This window comes from Pogona vitticeps, chromosome 1, assembly GCF_051106095.1.
Source record: "Pogona vitticeps strain Pit_001003342236 chromosome 1, PviZW2.1, whole genome shotgun sequence".
NCBI lineage: Eukaryota > Metazoa > Chordata > Lepidosauria > Squamata > Agamidae > Pogona > Pogona vitticeps.
This window is the reverse complement of record NC_135783.1, coordinates 97,577,234-97,593,491: the sequence shown is the minus strand read 5'-3', so window position 1 is coordinate 97,593,491 and position 16,258 is coordinate 97,577,234. Positions and strand designations below refer to the sequence as shown.

Here is a 16,258-nt window from a genome sequence, read left to right as displayed (position 1 = left end):
AGTCAAATATGCCTTGTTTCAGATGGATTGTTTATGAGCACAATAATTATAAAGGCCGTCAGAGTTTATTATTACCTAAAAAAATACCAAACTGGTATGAGTCAAGCAGCTACCACAAAGTAGGTTCTCTACGACCTTTGCTACAGGTAAGAAACAATGGTCCATTTTTGGAAGTCAAGTATGTGCACATCTTCAACCATTCTGCTTTCTCTACTCCACTTATCAGCTGGCCTTCAGTCTCTGTGTGGTGGTATTGCACAAAAAGCATTCTTATGGATGATAGGATGTACTTCAATAAGACTTGAATCATTCCTCCCTTCCATTTAACAGTTTTGCCTCTAGAATAAGATTAGTTTTGTTTAGCTTCAATTTGACTATATTGCTTTTCAGAGAAGACTGGTATCACTAAATCATATAATGATTGAAATTAGAGATGGGTACAAATCACCGGTTTGTTGCTTCATGCCAGCTAGGTGGACAGGTGTCCGGCAGCGGCTCGGCACCCCATCTTTTCCAGTGGGTTACCACTCAGAAACAGCATCCCAGCTTCCCTGCCCCACCTCTTCTGGGTGGTGCCTCCTCCAAGTGGATAGCTGCTGGAGGGTGCAGGGTGTCGAACCACAGAACACCTGCTCAGCTGTCCATTGATCTGGTCGTTTGTGCCCATCTGTCGTTGACATCCTGATGCTTGGCAGAACAAGTTGCAGTGGAGGACCATCATTTGCATCAACGGAATTGAATGGAGGAGTTGACCAAGGCCACACAAGCTGGTTCCTCTGAGATGGGTAGCTCTTCTGAGTGGGGTTTTGAGCTCCAAGTCTCTGGCTCTGCTGCCAAATACCTAACTCACTGAACTATTCAACCAGCTAAAACTATAAACCAGTAGTTTTCCCCATTCTTGTTCCTAAACTACTATTATTTAATGGTATTAAAGTATATTTAAATAAAAAGTGGATAACTTACAGCTCTGGGAATTGCAGTTCTCTTAAGCCAAAGCTCCCTATGTACCTTGTGTTACTATGACAATATAATTCGTGGAAAATTAGAAGTGGGATTTTTTTACATCTGCTTGTCACCATCATGGTGCCAGATTTTGGTGGATTATAACTATGATAAAATCCAGGGATTAAAATTGTACCCTAACCTGCCAATGCCCCCCCTGCACTCATTTTAAATATTCAAATCAGAGACTGCTATCTCAGACCTCTTCCTTTCAATTAGTTCCCCTGGTTTAGACTATTCAGAAGGAATCATTTTGAGGATGCACCTTTAAATCCAAGGTTTTTGTACAAATCTACTAGTCCTATTCAGCTCATGTCAATCTTTATGCAACTTTCTTTTTTCTTTAAACTGTTTATACCTTTTTTCTATGAAAATATATGAATGAAGTAAGGATGAATTAAATTACTTGTTTATGTCAACACTGAATTAATAGACAAACTACGTTTCTTATAAAAAAATACATACATCAAAGGCAGGCTGTGCTGGCACATGGATCTGATATCCCATAGGAAAAAACATGTTTACATTTGTAAATGCATATCATTATTTGTTGATTGAAATTTTGGAACTTAGCATTTCTTTCTGTCATTCTTTTTGTACTGAAGGATAGGTGTCATATGGGGTCTGCAGGACCCCAGTGTGCTGACTCTCACATCTCACACAGGGGCCTCACATCATGGTTTTCCAACTCTTTGGCTGTGTTTATTGACTTGAGTCAAAACTGAAGCTTTTACCACTCTTTACATCATCATCATCATCATCATCATAACCTTTATTGGCATAGAACATACAACAAGCAGGGGTCCTCAGAGAGATGGAGGGTATATACCCTGCATGAAGCAGATCAAAAAGCTTCAATGCGGGCAGAATAAAGCATTACATAGTTTCAAGGTATACAGTAGTTGTAGACCACTGCATCATATAGATTAGGAATGCTTAATGCAAAGCTTAAATCAATAAAAAAAGCTGTGGAGAGTAATAGAGCCATGACCAGATTACATTGGGAGAATGATTTAACTATGCCTGGGGGATGGTCTCTCTGATTTGAATCGCAGTATGTAAAAAGCGAGCGACATAGGTAGTGACATGGTTAATATTCCCCTGGACTAAAAAGCAAACCTTGGCCTTATCGGAGCGTCCTTGAAAACTGGAGAGCAATGGTTCTAGAAATCTTGCTCGCAAGCTGTTGTAGAAAGGGCAGTCCAAGAGAACGTGAGAAACTGTTTCGATGGCATCTTGACCACAGGGGCATTGTGTGAGATTAAGTGGGATTCTATGGTATCTACCAAGTAGAATAGCCGACGGTAGTACGTTGAATCTTGCCAGCATAAATGCTCTTCTGTAGTGGGCGTCAGTTAGAAAGGAGAAATAGGGAGCTAAGAGCCCTGGCTTCAGGGGTAGGCCCAAATGGCTAGGGGAACAAGTTTTCCGAGCTGCCTCGGTCAGATGTTGGAATTGGATGTCTAACAGTCTGCGTTTGATTGATCGAAGTATTGCCTGACTAGAGGACAGGTGGAATGTATCCAGGGAAATTCCTAAGGACATGATTTTTTTCTGAATCGTGGTCAACCATTGGGAAGCATGATGATCCGTCAACATCAAAAAGGTAAAAGAGTTCTGTTTGGAGTTGAATAAAAGGCGGAGCCAGAACTTGAAGGTCGAAAGCCAAGCATGGGTTTCCAACAATAGCAATCCCGTTTCTATGCACATAGCGGCATGGGGGACACAGTTAGGCAATCCGAGTATTTTTCTCAGGAAGGCAGATTGTAAGCCTTCGATGGTGCGATCGAAGGCTTCAATCCATATGGGGGCACCATATAGGAGTTGGGAGCAAGATTTTGCATTGAAAGCTCTTAGAGCCATAGGGACATATCGGTTCCCTTTCAGATAGAAAAAACGGGCAATAGCTGAAGCACTAGTTCTTGCCAGTGATAGAGCTCACTTGCGGTGAGTTAGCCAGCTCCCATTGTAGAAAAAATTGATCCCCAAGTATTTGATTGATTTGACCTGCTCAATAACGCTTCCCTGTATTGACCATGAGAGAACCACTCTTTACATTAAAATCATTTTTGCCCCTCTTTCCAAACAGTGGTTAGGTGGGTAACTCAGTGAGTTAGGCGTCTGGCTGCAGAGGCAGAGGCCAGGAGTTTAATTGCCCCGCTCTGCCTCCCAGAAGAGCCAATCCCTGTGGCCTTGGGCAAGCTGCACAGGCAAAGGGGCCCTCAGAAGAAGGGAGTGGTAAAACCGCTTCTGAGTACTCTCTACCAAGAAAACCCTGAGAAGGATTGACATTAGTTGGAACTGATTTGACAGCACACCGTTGTTATTATTCCAGATAATGAGGGGCTCAGAATGTGAAATGGTCCAGGGCTCATCTGAGCTATCTGAGGGTGGCGTGTGCACTCAGAAAATGATGTTTTGATGCATCCAAATCCGTATCCAAAGTTCCTTAGCCATGACATTTCCCTTGCTGTACTTCTTTTCCCATTTACTTTACCTTGAATTATAAATTGCAACAATGTGTACTTTTTATTTCTCATTATGTGAGAAATTATTTTCTTTTTCTGCATTTTTTTTTGCTTTGTTTTATGTGTGCCTGGTAATTATTTGTTTGATTTGATACTTACTTTTCAATCACGCTCTTGATCCCAGAAATACTTAGCATCCTGAAATAAATTCACATTTTAAATGGTTCCATATTTTTATAGTACCTTGTATAACTCCATGATTTAATGTCATACATTAGAAATGAAAATAGATAATACCATCCAAAGTTGCATTCTTAATAGTTTAATGTTTGTGCTGCGTATTACATTCTTCATCTTTAGGAAGCCGCTCCAGGATATCTCTATTCTGACTGTACATTTTAAAGATCCAAAAATGGTTTACAGTGTTACCGTAATGAATGGACACATTATTATTTGCATGTCTTTTTGTGTGTTGTAGACCTGAATTTGCATGGGTGCTTTTTATTTTTATACATGTGTTGTATATTTATTTCTGTAATCCAGTTTGCAGAACCCTACTCTATGGGAAGGTAAAAGCATCTTCAGGTGCTAATGCTTGAAAATATAACATTGTTGCTATAGCTAGTCATGTAGAGCAGTGGTCCCCAACCTTTTCCCAACTGAGGAGTGGTTGGGGGAGGGGCGTGTGCGAGGGCCGTGGCACACTTGTGCAGGGGCGTGGGGCGTGCTTGCGGGGGAAGTGCTTGCGGGGGGCAAGAGATCTGTATCCATGCCCTAGTCCTGCCTAGGCCACAGACTGGTGCCGGGTCGCAGACCAGGGGTTGGGGACCCTTGATGCAGAGGACATCATGGAGATCGTATGGCTCAAATGCTATCAATCTTTTTACAGAAACGGGTATATTTCAGATTTAGAAACAAAGGAACAGGAAAGTTCATGTCAACTGATGGAAATCTAGATGACTTGAATCTTCTGAGGATACAGGTTGCAGAAGACATGAAAACTGATGATCAAATTTGGATTTATCAGGATGGATTCATCAAATCTAGGGTAAGGTCTTACACAAAACATTTCTTGCTAAGATATGCAGTTCAGCATTCATCACATGCTTTCTATAAGAAAAACAGAAAAGAGTATTCACTTGTTCCAGAAAACAGGAGAACTCACTATCATTGGCCTGTTCAGACATTTCAGATGTTTGTTGAAGAAAGATTAGTGGGTCATACTGTTTTAATTAAATTTGCCTTCTGCCAATTAATGTGACTGGTGCCAGGCTCCAGCAGAAACTTAGAATGGAATCACCAGGGAAGCAAGAGCTGGGACCTTGGGCTGCACTGCTGCTGTTGCCAACCACACATCCCTCCCTGTTGGACACCCAGACCCAGCATGTGGCATCATTCCATTTGGGGGAATCTGAGAACTGATGGGCAGGAGCAAGGAGGGGCGAACATTTTTATTTAATTTATCTTTTTATTGTGGTGCTTCTGCGCTCTTTGCTGACTTGACTTCAGTTTTTTATTACTGACAATAAAACATGTGAGTTACTATCGAATTGCAGGAGCAGTGTTTAAAATAAACAGAATCCTGATTCCAGCTTTTTGTGAATAAATTTGCTAGTTTTGAATCTAATTACAAACTTAGTTCGTATATCAAGGCTTGCTGTAGTAGCGCTTGTCAGCACTAGCCTGGTAGCCAATTCTAAACAATTCAATTAGGGGGGAAAAACACCTTATCATTCAGTGATCAGTGTTTCTTTTCCCAACCCTCACCCCAACATCTGAAGAAATGAACAGAGTTTGAGTAATCAGCTTTGTGTCTGAGACTCTTTCTTTTTAAGTGTTGTGTAAGATCTTTCAAAGCATTCTGCCAAAGGAAAAATTTCTCAACAATGTCAGTCATGCATAGTGGAATAGTTTCCTTCTTTACAGTGCACCATGAACATGCTTGGACATGGGCACATTAGAAACTGTGGGTTTACAGCAGAATGTTGAAGTTAAGATGTTGGTTTTAGCCAAAACAGTGCAAAAGAGGGCTTCATTCGTTTCCCTTATGACAGTTAGTATGGTGTTGACACATGGCTTGTAATTTCTCTTCATTTGAGCACTTTCATCTCATTTTTTTTCAACATAGCCCTGAGCAGAACCTGTTGTTGTTATGTTCCATCAAGTTGCTTCCGACTTTAGGCAATTCACTGGCAGGATTTTTATGAGGTGAGACATTTGAAGCAGAATTTACCCTTGCCCACCTCCCAGTGGCTAAGCAAAGGCTTTGGACCAAAGGGCTCCTGAGTCCTAGCCTCAATCCAGTAAGCTAAAATGCATGTGTTGCATAAAGGAAGGCCAGTTTTAATACATGGAATCTCTTTTTTTAAAAAAAGTATGTTAGGCACCAGGGCTGAACAATGTCTTCCCACTGGTTCCTGAAGAGAAAGTGGCCTTGATGGATCAGTTGAGTGTCTTATTCAACAGGGCAGCTTCAAACATTTGAACACATTGACTTGGAAGCCGAGTTCCATTGTTTCCCTGCATGCTGTATCTGTTTCTCAGTACTGTATATGTATAGTCTATGTTTATATTTTAAATGACTGTGGACAATAATGATTTAGCATAAGTCTGCTTTTTTTGCTCTAAAGACTTGGTAATAAGATCTCTTGTGTGGTGAAAGGAGTGAAAGTGAGTCATGACAAAATATTGGCCAAATTGTTTAAGTTTCTATGGCTGAAATGCTTTGTTGTGAAGTATACTAAGTCACAACTAGAGGGCCCATTGAATCAATGGAATTTATGGTGAAGCTGACCAATCAAATTCCCAGTGGGCCTACTCTAGTTCCAACTTACTACTCTAAGCAACAGGATTGCAGCTGGTAAATCTGAGTTGTCTGAGTTAATAAATCATATTTTTATTATATAGGAATACTGTTGGAAACTTGCCAGTGAAAATCAGCTGGCCAGAAGATGTTCAAGTATACTCAGTTCTGCCTATCCATATACGGAATTACCAGTGAGAAGTAGCAAGAAACGGGCTTTGACTGATTGTTGTTTAATTGCACAGGTGGCGGAAGATTTCTGCTTGACAATTGTAGGAAACCTGATAACTCCTGGTGCAAAACTGGGCCTTGCACTTCAACAGAATGAAGAAAAGCAAAACTGGACTATTAACCCAGATGGCAAGATCTACAGCAAAATGAAACCAAACTTAGTATTAGACGTTAAAGGTAAGGACTTCTTGCTGGAACGTTATTAGTGTTTTTGGGCTGTATGAGACTTCTTAACATTTATCATGATCTTCCCCAGCTTTCCACAGCTCAGCACATTGTGTAAAATGCAAGCGACATTTTGGCCTGTTCTGCTTTTATAAGAATCCTTATAGTTCAGCCATATCTATTCCGAAAATTAAAAAATAAATTTCCATTAGCTAGCATTAGCTCTTATGTTACATTGGCTGAAATCCTGTTGCTAGGTTCAACTTGTGCAATGGGAATGATGTTACTGTATCTTCAGTGATAGATTGCTCCTCTTTAAAAGCTACCTTTTGCAATTCCAGGGTGCACATGCCTTGTACACAATGCAACAAAGCCATCTGCACCAAAATCACAAAATGGAGGTTTTAATCAGTAGTACAGTACTGTAATCTGTTGCTGGTGATGACATCATTTCTGTTGGGCAACAGAATTTCAGCCATCATTTTTTCAGCTTTTTGTAGCAGATTCAGCGTCAAAATAGTCTTGAATAATAAAAAATTTGTTTTAAAAAAATCATGCAATCTAGCTGGGTAAATTCTGCTTTAAGTAACATTTAAAGTATATTAAGATAATAATAATCTTAGAGCTGCAGAGCTGGAAGGGACCTTATGATGTACACTATGTCTAGTCTGAATCCCAGTGTTCCCAACTATGGTTTCAGGTTTTGTTCTGGAGATTTATGAGGCAGCTGCTTTGCTGAAACTAAGGGTGTGATCAGACAACTGCAAAGCATGCACCTGATTGCACCCGAAAGGGTTGATTCAATAAGAGTGATTTCCCTTAAGGCAACTGTTCTATCTGTTGGGGAATCGTTAAGCCCAGCCCACAAAAGTAGATGCCCTACAGCAGAACCAAAAAAGCCCTGCTTGGTTACAAATCAGTGCACATTTCCCTGTGTGTCATATGCCAGAAAACAGATTGCACCAGACTACTCCACAAGCTGTCCAAATCGTGACCTAATTCCCTGTGGTTATCACACCTAGATAAGAGATTTGTATTTGTATATGAATATCCCAGACCCAGGTGGCCAGGAAGCCCAGTCCTGCCTCCCTGAACTGACCTGTTCACTTGCAGGTCATCACATGGTTGGTCTCCTACTCGTCGCACCAATTTTGGATGTAGCCCAGCTGGGGCATCCCCACCTCCCTGCACTGCTGGCCACTCCAGCCAGGAGGCAGGATGATGAGTCTCCCCACTTAGCGCCTGATTGGTCAGCAGCAGCATAGGGAGGCAGGGAAGCTCCAGCTGGGCTACATCCAAGATTGGCGCAATGAGCAGGACATCAGCCACGCAGCCACTCGTAAGTGGATGGGTCGGTTTGGGGAGACAGGACTGGGTTTCCCAGCTACCTGGGACCAGGATATTCATATACGAATACAAATATCTGATATCTATTCACACCGTCAGCTGGTCTCGGACTTATTGCTGCCAGAATGGGAGACCAATTGAGAACCTAATATATGGTGTCTTGCAATCTTCTTGCATTGCAGTAGAAAGGTGACATATACATGTAATAAATAAACAAAATTACATTCACCCACTAATTGGCCATCTAAACCTTGATACCTACATCATCCTGGTTTTATTATTATGTAATGTAAAGTCATTTCCAACATAAAATAGCCTTTAGGTATGTGAGATGTTTGGGGAGTGGCTCACCATTGTCATTCCCAATGAGTTACCATGGTTGAATGGAGATTTGAACTCAGGTTTCCCATGTTGTAGTCAGACAGTCTGTCCACTACACCAGCTCGGCTTCTCAAAAGCTATAACCAAACAATCACTTTGTGTTAATGATATATGTGTATTTGGTTTCCAAATGCTATACTGAATAATAAACTTTGTGTTTTAGGGGGGAAACTCTATGATCAAAACCATGTGATTGTCAGTTCTGTCAGTGAAGACAAACCAACCCAGTGCTGGGAGGCACTGGTTGCTTAAAGTATTTCTGCTTCAGGAAGTACAAAGCTGAGAATGAGACCCATCCAGAATTGTGCAGGTGTGGCAAAGAATGCAACATCTGTTTGACTTTCCAAGAACAGAATTTAACCTACCTTCTACATAAAGAATGCAGTCTTCAGCAGACCTTCACTCTCTTATACTAATCAACTCTTGTGATGGAAGCAAAGCCAGAGTTTGTTGGCCCTTCCTTGCCACATCCCTTTTGCCCAGCCCAACCATGTATGAGGTTGGTGAGCCTCTATTACAACTACATGATTAACAGCCCCTAAATTGGATTCAGAGCCTTATATATAGGAAACACCCTACACATATCTGTTCATCCCCTTCTATGCATGCAGCACATGCACCCGTTTTCCCTTCTCAAATACTTTGATCCTCTGTGTGTGTGTGTGTGTGTGTGTGTGTTTGTGTGTTCTTGATTAAAGGTTAGTAGCCCCCATCTCTGACTAATTTTTTTTATTTTCAGAATAAAATGCATCACCAGCAATTATTCTGCAACGCTGATCAAATATTAGTTTAGAATATATCTGTGTGTGCAATTTTAAATTTCCAAATAGCTGTTTTAATATCTTTGTGCTTGAAGCACCCTGGTGAAACAGAACTCACTTTTTTTGCACTGGAACATTTTTTATGAAAATTTCTCAAGATTTCCAGTTGTATCAATTTGCTCACAAAATGATCTAGAACATATCAGGTAATTTTGAAAAAAACATTATTTCATTATGACCAAATGGCTGAAATCCTATTGATGTTTGTGTAATTTGCTGCAGCCAATTGAACAGGTCCCACAGCATGTGATTAGCGCACAACCAAAACATGTCCCACTACCTCGCCAATTAGCCTTAGCACATTACACAAACTGTGCAAACACCAAAAGGGCTTTGGCCAGTATATTAATAATATAAATAAATGTCTTAATGCTTGTTACTGTAGGTTTATATTAGTCAAGAAGAGTTGCTACCAACTGAAGTTTCTAGCTGTTAAAAAAGTATATTAATTAAATATTTGCATAGCTGCCTATCTTTACACAACTTAAAAGTATCATCTCTGAATGTGGCAAATGTACTTCCTTTCCATCTTGCATAGTTAAAAAAAACAAATATACAACACTTTATGTTAATTTGAAAAACCAGTTTACCTGCGAATGTCTGTACCTACTGGTTGTTCCAAATGTATTTAATGTAAAGTCTCAGGTGAAACTGGCTATCTGCACTTGTTTGGTGTTATCCTTAGTTACTTCAGTGTTATGTATTTTTTTTTTTACTTCTGTAGCATCCAGACACACAGTTCCATTAAGATTCTAGCTTTCCATTACTTTACATGCCATAAAGGCAGTTATGACTTATGGAGGCCTTGTCTAGAGTTTCCTAAGTATAAAGTACTCAAATGTGGTTTACCATTCATTCTTCTGGGACTGTTCAGCTTGCCTTTGATTCTCGGGGGAGAATCAAAATCTCAACTTAATTCAGCGAGCTATCAATCCAGCTAATACTCATGCTGAAAAAAGAACTGGTGCTACCCCTGTATCATGAGCATGTTGTTGTTGCTTCGGCTTCTATACCATCTCAGTATGGTAGAACTCTCTCTAGGCAGTTTGAAACAAAATTATGCAAGGAACAGCTCCCCCCTCCCCCACCCCATGAGCTGGATATTCATTTTATTAGCTTTGGAAGGATGGAAGATTGATTCATACCTGAGCCGGTTTCCTGAATCTGTCAGGATCAAACTCAAGTCGTGAGCAGAGGCCTGACTGCAGTATTGCAGTTTAACCACCGCGGCATGAGGTTTGCTACATTCCTCATTTGTTACATTCTCTGTTTGAGAAATCTTTAAGGTTTATGTTCAGAAAAACTTGTAATTACTCTACATTCTACAAAAATCCGTATTTGTTCGCTGATATGTAAAGCTACAATAACACCTAGATCCCAGGTAATTTTATGTCATCGCAATTACAATCTCGTGACATAAAATGCTTCTGTGAATGTAGCATTGGAATTCTAGAAGGTCCAACTGAATGTCAGAGTCCAGGAACAAAACAAAACAAACATAAACTCAATACAGGGCAGGAAAGTGAGCAAAGAGAAAGCAAAAATACAAGAAGTGACAATTTAAAATGGCTCTTGCAATATTTCCATTGCTGTCTTTCCCCGTGTGAAGATCATTTTGTTATTTCTGTTAACCATGTTTTTTTTAATGTTCTGGTTTTTACACAGCACTTTTTACTAGTTACTTACTTGTGCCACGTGCCCTGGAAAAGTTAGGCTTTAAGAATTGTGGACTGACTTGTGTGGACAAATACTACATTGTTTATTAGGAAATTAGCACTTGCTATCCAGGTGTTAAATGCTGCCCCCCCCCCAAACACACACACCACAGTCCACTGTAAAAACTACCGCAATACATTGAGCTGTAATGTTCTTCTGGTTATCTAAGAAGCGCTGCTTATTTCTCTGGTATAGAACACATTTTTTACTTTAAGCATGGTTCCAACTTAAAAAGTTTCTCTGCCCAGTTATTGTATAAACATGTATTTTTCAAATAAATATGACTCAATTAAAGTATATTTTGTGTTTTGTAAGTTCAGCTCCAAAATATGAAAAAAAATTCTGAGGAAACAGAGAAACAGCAGCAACAGCCGGCTGATGGTATTATGCAAGACGCCAGCCGTTCTCTCCATAGGCAATACAGGTGTCACAGAAGAGAACACACACAGATACTCTGTAATGGCCTTGCAGGCATTCTGAGCAAGCAACAGAAGCACAGTTTATATTCATGGAATATGATGATGTGAAGTGTCTGAACAGAATCGGTGCCAACAAATGGAGCTGGGAAGAGCTACCAAATTTCCCCCAAAGCATTTCTCCAGATACATTAGAGCTTGGTGAGTCATCATTACTGATGCCACCGATGTATTTAGAAATAGGGCACTGTGACTTTATTCTTTTTTAAAAGTTAGTGCATTAAAAGCATTAAACCATACACTATATGACTTTCTCCAATAGCCATTCTTTAAGTTTGTATCCAATAATACTAAAAGAGTATTTAAAATTCTCTTGTATAAAGCACCCATTAATATGACATAGAAAAGGACTGGCTATTAGCTGAGAACTTACTTCAAGTATCACAAAGGAGCTGAAAAAAATTCACACAAGGAAGGACATGAGCAGATAACATTAATTTTTATTAATTACATCTATCACTGTTTTACCACGGGCATGCCCCTCTTCCATCTTCTTGAAGGCCTTGGGAACATCGGAAAATGAGAAAACCTGATCAATTACGGGGCGTATCTACAAAGGGAAAGAATGCACAGTTATCCTAAAGCTTATTTATCCACAACTGTACAGACCTAATACAAAGATTAAAGTTTTCAGAACAGAGTTAATTAAGGGTAAGAGCTCTGCATGTCTCACTGGTTTTGCCAATTTAAATTTGGTGAGAAATAAAACCTATAAATGCTCTCAAAGACACGTTCAGCAGAGTTCTCCATAAACAGCACAACATATGACACTCTCTAAAGAACCTGTTTCTTGAGTATATATTGAACAAATCTAGAGCAGTTCCTGTAATACCTACATGCTGAACTAAGTATTCTTTTGACAGTTGCAGAATTTTATTTCTGCTGTAAAAAGCAGCAGCAAAAATTGGTTGAGGTGGGGGGAGTGAACTGAAGTAACTGGATGACACTTCATGAAAAATGAAGGGCACTTGGTAACAGTAATTTCTTAGATAAACTCCACTCTCCAATCCCCAGAATATCTGACTTGCCAGTTTCTAAAGTTCATTCTAAGCAGCAATAATACCAAACAAGCAAACTCCTTTTAGGAATTTAAAGCTACCATTCCTCTTCTAGTACTACAGTAGCTGTGATGCCAAATACCAAATATCTGGAGTGGTAAAGTTCAGCAAAGATGGCCTGTGAGTTGGAATTCTACATCAGAGCACCAACCGGCAAACCCTGTTCACCTGCACTTTTCCTTCTTAATTATCTATAGCCTTGTTCCTTCCTCACTCCATCTACCATAGTTGTTTCCAAAGAGAAGACAAATGCTAAAATTAAACTGTTCTTTAACTTTTTGCTCCAGTGCTAACAATTATAAAAATGCTTCAGTATCCACTGACTGCAGGTAATTTCATAATGAAAATAATCACTTAAGAGTTGGTTGTTGTGGGTTTTTCGGTCTCTTTGGCCGTGTTCTGAAGGTTGTTCTTCCTAACGTTTTGCCAGTCTCTGTGGCCGGCATCTTCAGAGGACAGCATCTTCAGAACACGGCCAAAGAGCCCGTAAAACCCACAACAACCAATTAGATCCCGGCCGTGAAAGCCTACGCAAATACTTAAGAGTTGCTTTGCAATTCTTCTCCAAATGACTGAGCCAAAAACTTTGTAAAACTGTATTTTGGTTCATAAGATCTGGAAGCCTCGGAACAGCACAAAATAAAAAGTACAAAAGCAGTCCCGACTTTTCTTTCCTCCACAGATTCTAAAATTGGAAAAACCAGGAAGCAGGAGATGAGGGAGGGACAGGAAAAAGAAGACGAGGGAAAGGGCCCAAGAGAGCACTAATATTTCTCTTCAGATTCATTATAAATTGTTTGCAAAGCATCCCATCAACTGCCAGCTCCAGATTAATATGACCTAACGCTTGATAATGGCCTTTTCTGTGACCACCCAGCTAATAACTGATGTTTTCCAGAAGAGGGCAGAATTTCAGCATGCCTAACAGTACAAGGCTCAGAAACGACTCATACTTCCATTAAAGAACTTACAATGGTCTAAATCAGAAGTGACCAATTCCTAGAGATCTATAGGGTGCACTAGCCTCCCCTGGACCTCAAATAACCTTTTGGAGGCACAGAGCTTTTTTTCAGAATAAGAAATCTTTGCCCATGCTTGGCCTACATGGCCTATAAAACATGTGGCATGGTGAGGATTGTGACCACTGTGTCTTGGCTTTAAATCAGTTTCTCAAGTATCTGGGTGTACTTCTCAGAGCACTAAGTAAACAAAGCTGTGACAGGTTTCTCTTCAGAGGGCTATTTTAAAGTTTCATTTCTGGATTTAAACACACCGCTTAAAAAAACAGGCTGGGAGTGGAGAAACATGGTGAAATTGCTCCATGGTAGACATAAGGAGGTTTTAAAGCATTCAAGATTAATAATACCAAATGGCACCAAAACTGCCTGCAAGTCTTCAGTCTCTGAACAAAAGGGATATGGCCTCTCTTAAGATTTCACGTTCATGAGGAATTTCCCCATAAAGAAAGCTTCACATTTCAGAAGAAATGAAATTAAGTTTGAACACTGTTCAAGAAGGTAGACAGGCATCATGCCTTTGTGGTCCCTCTACCAAGCTATATAGTGCCTCTATGTGTAGCCACACACACGTATACATACACACAAAGAGAGAGAAAACCCTTTTTAAAAATAACATGTGGTTCACTGTACTTATCTCTAGGAGGCAGACTCTCACTATTCTATGAAACCTTTCAAAACAAAACCACTGAAAGTTTATTTTGGAGGAGCTATGAAATTAGCTGGAGATCATCATTACAAGTTTGCTGGCTTGCTGGAAAATGGTCGTAACTCATATGATACATTATTGCCGACTTTTCGGCTTATTGCACTGTTGGCCCCCAGCAATGAAGGGAAGCGACATGAATACCAAAACTGATGATTGCAGCAATCAGCCACATTAAACACTTTATCTGACCGGCTGATCCAGACTCATTGTTCCAATAAACTAGAAAAGGCTGACCATGTCCCCAGTACAATATGTCATTCAGTGTTTACTGCAAACAACCTGACAAAGACAAATATTTCTTCCTGTGCTCACAACCGGCCAAGTCAGCAAATGGTGACGTGACAGTAAGCGGAGATTAACTAGACAATGAAAACACTATCTGTTTACAACAACGCAACAGTCCCTTGGCCACAGAACAGTTGCTTGTTCAGGGAAATGAGATAATATGATGAAGCCTGGATTACACAGAATCATTCAAAATGGCTAATATAAAAAGAAAAAAACATATTGAGCCTGGGCTCCTATTACATGTATCTTTAAGCTGTCCACTGGTAACTGACCTGTGAACCATCATCCTCTATATGAAGACACAAGAATTCAGCACTTGAGTACAAGTCCCTTTATAGTCAAAACACCACCCATCTGCGTAGTAGCAGGCAAAGCTCCTGTTTGCCAGAAGTACACATGGACACACAATCTGAAAAATAAGTGTAGGAAGGAGAGCCCGAAACAGCTGAAAGACAACTGAACAGATTCAGTGGACAGAGCAGGCTTACTGACCAATTGCTGAAGGTGGGAAGAGAAACTGAAACTTGGGGAGGGGAGAGAAAGGAGGACTGGAGTATTCTGGACAAAGGCATACTGGTTTAAATGCTCAACAGGAGCACTGCGCACGCTAGTATTTTGTTGCAGATCCTACTTATAAATACTAAAAGCAAATGTGGGCATTGAGTTATGGCAAATAGATAGGCAAAATGAGCTACTGAAAATCATGCTTAGGAAAACCTCATTTTTCACAAAAAAAGAGAGGCAATTCTTTTCCAGGAGGTGGGGAACCCAAGGATAATAAACAGAAACGAAACAGCCCAATGAGGAATGAGCATGCTCAGTGGCAACAGAATGAAAGCCTTGTTTGGAAGATGGAATAAAACAACAGGGAGCAACAGGAATGGGAGGGAACTATCCTCAAAGAAGGCCTACAGATTGGGTGGCCAGAACTTCAGGCATTCCACCCTGCAACGCTTCCCGGAAGGTCCTACTTGTTTCACCTCATTTTGAACATGATTTTTGAAAGGCATGGAGAGTGTGGGAGTAAAAAGAGAGATTAGACAATTAACAGCTTTAAGAAACTTTTTGCAGAAAGTGCTGAAATTCTATAGCCAAATTAATGGAGACAGGTATGGCTGAAAGAAAATGGCTTGGTCCCAAGCCCTTCAGAGCAGATGGGGCAGGGGAGGGAGGACATGAAGCTGGGCAGCAGAAACCCAAGGATGCCCCATGAGCAGAACTCCCCTTGTAGAGCTGGGGGTACAACCCAGCACTTTGCAGCACATGGTTCAGAAGAGTTGCAGCACAGTCTGAAGAACGGAGATATCCTTCGCAGCCTTATAAGTATGGAGAATAAAGAAGGGTCTTTCAAAAGAATATTTGATGCAGAAGAAGAGCAATATTTAGCCTTAAAGAAAACAGAGACTTTTCTATGGCAGCCCACTAAACTAATGTCTGATAGGAACTTTCAGTCAGATACTCTTCTGCTACACTTAGCTACTAGGCTACACTACCCTTGTGGTAAGTAAAAATTGCAGATTTTACAGGTTGCCAAGGTAGGTTTAAAAATCATAAAATCAAGATAACTCACAGATATGGCAGCATGGAGACCCACATGTGCTCTAATTATTGTTATGATTATTATTCAAAAATTCCAGGCATGGTCAATCAAAATTATAAAAACACTGGCTTTTTATATAACATACGAGTTTTAACAGAAACCTAAACATCTGTTAAATAACAACATAGTACGTATGCTTTTCCTAATATTGTGTTTTTTTAAAGCTCTGGTGTTATT

The 16,258-nt window shown here is 40.2% G+C and overlaps 2 protein-coding genes across 2 annotated transcripts in view; one reads left to right on the top strand and one right to left on the bottom strand.

The window, feature by feature from the left end:
• Positions 1 to 11,231, top strand: part of CRYBG1 (crystallin beta-gamma domain containing 1) — a 123,033-nt gene extending 111,802 nt beyond the window's left edge. The window contains exons 20-23 of the mRNA XM_072998249.2: positions 23 to 146; positions 4,360 to 4,518; positions 6,519 to 6,681; positions 8,561 to 11,231. Of these exons, the coding sequence (XP_072854350.2) occupies positions 23 to 146; positions 4,360 to 4,518; positions 6,519 to 6,681; positions 8,561 to 8,649 (535 nt within the window). The 3' untranslated portion in view covers positions 8,650 to 11,231. The remainder of the gene's footprint in view (positions 1 to 22; positions 147 to 4,359; positions 4,519 to 6,518; positions 6,682 to 8,560) is intronic.
• Positions 11,232 to 11,830: 599 nt separating this feature from the next.
• RTN4IP1 (reticulon 4 interacting protein 1) overlaps positions 11,831 to 16,258 on the bottom strand; it is a 31,384-nt gene continuing 26,956 nt past the window's right edge. Inside the window, exon 9 of the mRNA XM_020813349.3 lies at positions 11,831 to 11,960. Coding sequence (XP_020669008.3) covers positions 11,844 to 11,960 — 117 coding nt within the window. The 3' untranslated portion in view covers positions 11,831 to 11,843. The remainder of the gene's footprint in view (positions 11,961 to 16,258) is intronic.